The 8922-nt window shown below is 43.4% G+C and overlaps 1 protein-coding gene across 1 annotated transcript in view; it reads right to left on the bottom strand.

The window, feature by feature from the left end:
- Nucleotides 1-2285: 2285 nt before the first annotated feature.
- Nanp (N-acetylneuraminic acid phosphatase) overlaps nt 2286-8922 on the bottom strand; it is a gene marked incomplete in the record, with an annotated part of 20782 nt that continues 14145 nt past the window's right edge. Inside the window, 1 exon segment of the mRNA XM_029564378.1 lies at nt 2286-3420. Within this exon segment, the coding sequence (XP_029420238.1) occupies nt 2764-3420 (657 nt within the window).

Here is an 8922-nt window from a genome sequence, read left to right as displayed (position 1 = left end):
AAAGCTTCCGGCTCATGGGAGGGGACTACAGCTCCAGGTTCTTGGGAAGGGACCTCAGCACCAGCTCACAGAAGGGGGCTACAACTCTGGATTTCCAGGGGGTGGGGTGGGGGTGGGGCATGAAAATTTTTTCTTTCTGATAGTCAAATTCAAAGCCTTGTGCATGATGGCTGAGCATTCTACGCTGGAACTACACCCCGCAGCCCTGAAAACTGTTTATTGTGGGTTACAAATTAGTTTAAAGGCCATCAGTGCACAGTGGGAAGATGCCCACATATTGGAATATACCCACCTGTGTCTATCAAGCTGGGTGCCTTGCCCACACCTACTCTGGGTCTTCCTTAGCTGTGGTCCTTGGGACTATCTCTGGATAACTGAAAATTTCTGACCTTGTATGAGGAAAGTATAAAATATAGATGACAAAACACCATTATACTATTGTTCAATTTTAAGGACTATAAATAACTTAAAAGCATTACTAATATCATAGGCTTACTCAAATACTTTTTAGTATCTTCTGTAACATTCTATGCAGAAGGTGGAGAATCAAAAGCTCTTTCCTGAGGAAGGTTCTGGGGAAAGGAAGATTGCATGTGGTACTGCCATGAACACAAGTAATTTCAATTTTTCATTTTCTCCACATCACTTAAAAATTTTTATGTGTTTGTGTGCTCCCCTGTATGAGTTTATGTGTACCACATACAAGTAGGAGCCCCCAGAGGCCAGAAAAGGGTGTCAGATACCCTGGAACTGAAGTTACAGGCAGTTGTGAGCTACCCAATGAGAGTGCTGGGAACTGAACTCTGGTCCACTGCAAGAGCAGTAAGTATTCTTAACTGCTGAGCTCCCAGATCATTTTTGCGGAAGAACTGCTCATTTAACTTTCTAGGAATGGTAACCTTCACTAATCACCATAAGAAAGGTGATGTGGCTTATCTCTATTGGAGGGACATCTAAAGAGTGAGTCTCAGCATGTCAACTGCTATGTGGCACATCTTATCTACCTGAGGGACATCTAAAAGAGAGCCTCAGCGTGACGTCAACTGCTATTACAGAAATCATGTATATCATTATTTTTGCCCAAATCCTCCCAACTTATTTGTTTTGGTCCTTTTGAGACAGGGTCTCCCTGTTGCTCCAGGTAGCTAGCCTGGAACTCCTTGTGTAGATCAGGCTGGCCTTGATCTTAGAGATTCACCTGCCTAGGTCTCCTGAGTGCTAGGATTAAAGGTGTGTGTCACGATGCTTGGCTCCGCAACTTAGTTTTTTTAAATAGGTAAAATTAACCCAGGTCACATGGGAACCTTACCTAGAAGCAGGAACTCTGCTGACACACATTCCACTTCACAGCAACCACACCATGGGATGGACAAGGTAACATTTTAAAAAATCAAGTGAGAAATAACACAAAAGGACATTTTCTCAAGGTAAAGAATCTGATTCTTAATGATAGACATAAACTGTTTTTAGGTTCACAGGTAGGTGTAACCTAGAATTTGATTCTGTGCATCACTCTTAGAGTCAATTGTACAGATTTTTCAGCGCAGTCTAGTATTTTATGTTAGTATATCTAATTTCCTTAAAAAAATAAAAAAACCTAATCGCGAGCCTTGGCAATCAGCCAAGAGTTGGAGTAAACAGCACAAGGTTTGGCAGCCAGCCAGGGCGCCATCTGGCTGACTCAGCTGTGCTCGCTTCCCACACCTACCCAAACCAACCCAAGTAGTATTTCCCTCATTAACTTTTTCCCTTTATTAACCCACCTACTCCAAGTATGGTTATGGAATCCTGAGACTGACAGGCCTAATGATGTGGGGAAAATTCTTGGTTGCTCACATTGCTATGGAGCATTAATTAAGGTCCGAGTAAACCCTAATGGAGATTTGTGACACACAGCTTTCTGAAATGTGAAAAACAGACTTAAGGCAGGTGGTATGTTAGAATGGTAACTGGCAGTAGTTCGCAGTAAACCTAACTTTCTATTGGTTTCATAGTCTCAAGAACTAATCGACAGACATCAGCTCAGGGTGGAGAATCTGCCTGGGCAGACCACATGGAGGCAGTTCTCTTGTGGATCCACAGGAGGAAAAGAACTTTTGGTGCCATGTGGCTAGCACTCACCCCAAGCAAAATGTCCAGTCCTCTCCAACGTGTGCCTGAGAAAAGGTAGAAAAGCCTCCTTAGGAGTAAAGACTACAAGGAAGCCACGCGCTCACTCCAGAGGTCTGAGAATGGCATGGGAAAGGACTACACATGCTGATTAAGAAGCTTTTTTTTTCCTCAAGCTAGAACAATCTGTCATGTACACATCACAGAAAAATCATCCCTCAAAAAATCATGCAGAAAAATTATAGAAAAAAAATACACATTGAAAGTAGGCAAAAATAGGATTTGTTAAAAATATGCAAAATTTTACTAAGAACTCCTCCATTTGTATTTAATACTTATTTCATATTAACCAGATTGAAATACTCTGATCTCTATTTTAGAACATCTCTTTTAAAAAAATATCTATTTCTGAGCTATAAGCCACGTATCTGTATGGCCATGTGTAGGCGCTCCTGCCACTTTTCATGTTTTCTGGACCTCACAACTAAAATATGGATTTCAGACATGGATAGCAGCAGGGCGGGAGGACCCACATAACACGGCCACGAATTCCTCAGAGTCCTAGAACTGAACGATATACAGACTGCCTTAACTTTTCTTGGCTCTAACTCTGTAATGGACTCTACACTTGTTAACTGTGCCCTTTTGTGTGTTCTAAACAGACATGCCGACTTTGCCATCTATGCTTTGCAAGAGAGCAGGCAATTCCAGCACAGAGGAAACCACATAGTGGGGAACTGGGGATGATGTCAGCGGCACCCTTCCGCTCTTGTTTATCCAGATTGTGGCTTTCAGTCCTGCATTGAGGCCTCCTTGTATATCGGTTTCTAGTGTGTCACCAACCATCACGCAGTCCCCAGGCTGTACTCCAAGGAGATTACAGCAGTGGTAAAATATGGAAGGTGCTGGTTTCTCCTCTTTCTGCTCTCCTCCTACAACGATAGCATCAAAGTAGGCCTGGCAGGCACAAGCCTCGATCTTCTCTCTCTGTGTCTGTCTGTCACCGTTTGTTAACAAGAGTAGGCGGACCTCCTTACGAAGTTGGGTGAGCATGGCTTTGACATCTTCTGCTAGGGTCATATGCTGTAAACGTGTTGATTTCCACAGGAAATAACATTCTTTGGCTAATTTCCTATTCTGTGCACCACCTTTTGTTTCCTGGATTGCTTCTTCCCAGTGTGAAGTCCTCACATCTGTAATGCATGTGCTGTAAGGATGGGAACACTCCTTGCTGAGTTTAACTTGAACTTTATCACAGATGATTTCAGCCTCTTCTTTGTAATGGTATTTCGATTGTAAGAGCTTTATTACCTAAGCAGAGGAAAATAATTTAGTTAACACCTCGTCTTTAACAAGTCAGGCATTCAGAAGCAAGGACTCCGAAAACAGCTCCCATTACCACACCATTGCTGGTCTTAAGTTTTAGAGACACCATATTGAAAAACTGCCAACCTCTGGAGACAACCTACTCATAAATTCATCTACACATACACACTTTTTAAAAACCAACATCTACCCTAAGATGATTCTTTATACAGAGTCAAAACAAATCTCCATTTATTTGGTAGTCTACCATGTTTCATACTGGTCATGAAGACATGAAAATAAAACTTTTGCTTAAATCTAGTGAAACATCATAATTTTTGAAAAACATTATTTATATTTTTCCCAGGAAAAAAATAATGCCAGTTCCCCCGTCTTGTGCATGTTAGGGAAGCACTCTACAGAGTCCCAGCCCTCTTACTATGAGCCCTGTTATCTATTTGGCTCATCTTTTAACATTTCCTAAGACCCTAATATGGTGAACATCATGGCTAAATACTTACATTCTTTTTAACATTTGCTGCAACTCCCTTTTCAAAGATAAGGCAGTGTACTTTGCCCGAGCTGGGATTTGAATCCATACTTTCATGCTGGTCCCTACACTATGCACTGGGCCCTAGAGAATGGGTCCCCTATCCTTGGGGCATCCTCTCACAGGAAAAGGAAGCAGATGCAACTAATACAGGTGCTGGGCTGAGTGTCACGACAGTTGAGTGGGAGAACGATGGAGATAAAACTGAAATCATCTCAAGTATTTGGATAGGGCTTGGCAGAGGAGTCATACCTGAACCAAGGAAGCAGAAAATGTGGGGATGGGAGGAGGACCAAAACATTCTACACAGGAGGAGAGTGTGGAATTCTGACCTAGAAAAGGCAAGCTGAGTTGAGCCAAAATGAAGGCAGGTGAGAGAGAGGCAAGGAGATGCTGGAGGGGCCTTGAACAGATGTTGCCTATTCCCCAGTATTCCCGCGTACATCCATCATTTCATCCTGTAAGTCCAAGTCTTCTCTGCTTGCACGTTTATCCACAGAAGCATCCATGTACATGGACTGGGGCCGAAGTATTGCCCGGGGAACAGCATTCAACCAAGAGGCAGAAACTGTGGATAAGCATCACAACTTCATTACTTCTTGGAGGGGACGACTAAAGCATGCTCTGCTGTGCCATCCCAGACTGGTGTCTCATACCAACAGTCACCTGATCATTGATACATGGGTATTAGATCTTTCCTACCTTTCTTATTACCCATATCCTTTCTAGGATCACCTCCCAACGAACTATGCTGAAGTCCCTGTCTGAAGGTGTGCCTCCAAAGAAAGTCAGCCATACCAAGGCAACTCTGGATCTTCAGAGTGCAAGGCATTCTGCTGCCTGGAGATGCTGCTCAGTGGTAGAACACGGGCCTAGCATGTATGAGGCCCTTTCCAGCACTACCTTCAAAAAAGTGTCTGTTGAAGCAAAGCAGTCTAACAAGTAAAAACGTGTTGCTCTAAATGACATAGGGAACAAATGGTATACTACTCACACCAGAAACTCTACTGAAAAGGAGCAAGGTATTAATAAAACATAGACTCTTTTTCCTAAGAGTGAAAGAACCCCTTTAACAGGAAAAGGGAGTATTTTTTCAGGCTGCTTGTGTTAATCAGCTATCTCACTCTGTAGCTCAGGCTGGCCTTGAACTTACAGCAATCGCCCTGCCTCAGTTTCCAAGTGATGAAGAAAAGTTGTAACTGTCTCAAGAGAAATATACCATCTTTAGGAATTTTAGGTAAAGGTAAGACACTGAAAATAGCTTTTTCAACTCCACGGTTCTATCATCTTTTTTTGGCAATATGTACCCAATTATTCTTCAGCTATAAGCAAAGAGCACTCTCAAGTTTCAGCAGCTCACTGCTCCACAGTAAAGTGACACAGGCCTCTAGGGCCCCACAAGCTAGAGAAGAGGGTTGGTCAATAGAGGATAGGTCACTGCAGTTGGCAGCACAGTAACTGCATGCCTGGAGCTCTGCAAATGCTGGGTCAATGCGCCTTTGAAAACATGGCATACTCTTCCCCAAGTTCCAAAACCTCTCCTGATTACACTCCTTTAATTAACTTTCCCAAGCTGCATACCATTATGGTCACACAGCAACCAATCATAGATTTATTATAGTAGCATTTTAATAATAAGATCTTGGGGTGGTAGCTCAGCAAGCAAAGCACTTGCCCTGCAAGCACAGACCTGAGTTCAATCCCTAGAGCTCACACAAAAATGATGAATGTGGTGATGCATGCTTGCGATCTCAGTGCTGGAGGAAACTGAGACAGGAGAATCCCTGAGGCTCACTAGACAGTCTAATTAGTGAGCTTCAGTTCAAGATGAAACCCTGTCACAAAGGATGGAATTCCCGAGGATGACACCCAAGGTTGTCTTCCAGCCTCCACATGGATAAAAATGATTAACATCTCAAGCCAGGTGTGATAGTGCACACCTTTAATCACAGCACTCAGGAGGCAGAGGCAGGCAGATCTCTGTGAGATTGAGGCTAATCTGATCTACACAGTAGTTCCAGGTCAGCTGGGGCTGCAGGGAAACCCTGCCTCAAAAACAGAACAACATTTAACATCTCTAGATGTTTATTAGTTCAAACAGAAATGCCATCTAGGGTAAGATTAATTGCACATTAATTACCAACTCTTCTAGCCTCTTTGAGAATGGGCATTTGTGCTGAATTGGAAGTGGAGGACAAAGTCCTCTAAATTGGGAGTTGTGAGGACATTTTATACTTGGGGTAAGACAGGCTTGGAAAGGATGGATGCAGTAAGTGCCTCAGAAACTGCAGGGCTGAACACAGGGGTGCTATAGTAAAAAAGTATCAGTCTAGATTAAGATACACCTCATTCACTTCAAAACTCCAACACTCTCAACATATATAAAAAGGTAGCTTTTTTCCTACTTTCTACTCCCTGGACCAGGACTAAAGTTACTGTCACGAACACCAGGGTTAAACGAACAGTGGTTTTTTTTTTTTTGGGCTTTTTGGGACAGGGTCTCCCTTTTTGTGTGTGTGTGTGTGTGTGTGTGTGTGTGTGTGTGTGTGTGTTTGAGGTGAAAGTCAGAGGACAACTTGCAGGAATCAGCTCTCTTCTACCATGTAGGATCCAGGAACTGAACTCAGGCTTAGCAGCAAGCAGTCTTACCTGCTGAGTTTGTGTGTGTGTGTGTGTGTGTGTGTGTGTGTGTGTGTGTGTGTGTTTGAGGTGAAAGTCAGAGGACAACTTGCAGGAATCAGCTCTCTCCTACCATGTAGGACCCAGGAACTGAACTCAGGCTTAGCAGCAACACTCTTACTTGCTGTGTTTTTTTAATGTTGTATGAGTGTATTGCCTGCATGTATGTAAGTGTATCCATGTCATGCTATGCCCATGGAGGTCAGAAGAGGGCATCGGATTCTCCTGGAACTAGAGTTAAGGACGGTTCTTAGCCACCAGGTGAGTACTGGGAATTGAACCTGGGTCCTCTGCAAGAGCAGTCAGTGCTCTTAACTGCTGAGCCATCTCTCCAGCCCCTCCCAAATGACTTTTTTTTAAAAAGCAGGGTTAAAATACAACCAGGATATGACTCCCTCTCAAGGCAAAGTTCAGACCTTTCCCTATAGTCCTTAATGAACCATTCAAAATGTTTTTTGACAGCCTACACATTAGTTTGGACTAGGTATTTCTAAGGGATGTGCATCCTTACATGATAAAGCATTCACATTTAATTTTGCTCATTCCACAGGCTATTTATAAATGTGGCACAAGAATGGAGACTTTAGATCAAAATTGTGTCCAGCCATCTTCTAGTCATTGACCATGTGTCAAACAAAGATAGTAAGACAGCATAGTCCCTTTCAGGGACTCATGATTAAGTTGTACATGTGAGGTGCAAAAAAATAATAACATTCTCTGATGGGTGCAGTAAGAGATATTCAGAAAAAATATGATGTAAAGACCAGGGAGAAATACAGTATGGGTTTTGGCTTTTTTAAAAATTTTATTTTGAGATGGGGGGGCAATGTCCTTACTAAGTTGCCTAGATTGGTTTCAAACTCCTGGGTTCAAGGAATGCTCTTCCCTCAGACTCCCACATTTTTGCTTAAAAAAAAAAAATCTCATTGTGGAGAGGTATGGTGGCACATGCCTTTAATTCCAGCAGAGGAGACAGATCTCTGTGACACTGAGGCTAGTCTGGTTTACATAGCGGGTTACAGGAGAGCTGGGACTATAGGGAAACCCTGTCTCAAAAAGATCAAACAAACAAACCCAAAGCAAAACAAAACAAACCTCCCTGTGGCAGGAGTGTGGAGGATGGATGAATTGGATGTGGCCAGCCTGGGGACAAGACCACAACAGTCTACTAAAAGCCTAGCTGTAACTAAGACAAGAGTAAGGAGGACTAGGGGGCAGAGTGGACCGGGAGTTAGTTCACTGAGTGAAGACTGGAGGCTACATTCCCATATATTGTGTTAAAAGTACCTGATAGTTTTGTTTTAAGGCTACACATAGAGAACTTGTTGAGGCATTTGGTATTGAGAGCGCTGTGATTGAAATTAAACATCTGGTTTTAGAGGCAGATCTCTTGCTCTACAGCAAGAACTGGCCTAGAACAAAAACTGAATTTCAACTCACTGGGCTTAGTTTGATAAGAACCCGGGAAAATATGCACTGTCTGCAGCTACAGATAACGGAGACAGAATGGCAGAGGTGCCTGTAAGGGTGCCAAGACGCAAGAGACCATCTACAGTGTGAAAAGCCGCAGCTGAGGCTCAGGAGATAGAGTCAAAGCATTGGGGGCTGTAGCTCAGTGGCAGAACCCTTGTTCAGGATAGCAGGGCCCTAGGTTCAAACTCCATCATCAAGGAAAAAAAAGGCAATTCAAAACGCTCAGTGTCTTTGGCACTTTGAAACCTGACAACCTGGCAAGTCTACCACATTCCAGTGGTGGAGGGAGAAGCTACCTTGCACTGGATCTGTCGTACACAGGGGGAAGAGACCTGACTGAGACAATGGGGTAGAGAATTTCCTAAAAATATGACAGTCAAGAGACAGGCAGTCCAAGACTAGCGTTGTTTTCTTAAATTAAAGCATGAGATGGACATGAACACACCCCAAGTGTGAAATGCACTAAGAAAGGCGGATGGGTTAAAGATCCAGGAAGACAGAAAGTGCTTGAGGAAGCTCGAAGCACCAGACCCTTAGCATTGGAAGAGCTAGCTTGTCAAAATCTGATAATCCTTGGAGTTCTCCTGGAAGGTAAGGGTGGAGGAAGGAAAGCAGGGGTGGGTTAGGAGCTGGAGAACATGAGGAAGGTGTGCGAGAGCATCTGCAACCAGGACATGGATCAGCAAAACTTCACCAAAGGAATGCCCATTCGGCATTTCGTCTAGCAAGGGTCGCGTGTGTGTGTGTGTGCGTGTGCGCTCTGATGTAGATTTATGTCCAGGCCCGCCTCTCAGTTATGTAACTTC

Source organism: Nannospalax galili, unplaced genomic scaffold, assembly GCF_000622305.1.
Source record: "Nannospalax galili isolate Female #2095 unplaced genomic scaffold, S.galili_v1.0 scaffold1357, whole genome shotgun sequence".
Classification (NCBI taxonomy): Eukaryota; Metazoa; Chordata; class Mammalia; order Rodentia; family Spalacidae; genus Nannospalax; species Nannospalax galili.
Note: the sequence above shows the minus strand (reverse complement) of the source record. Positions and strands in the feature narration are given on the sequence as shown.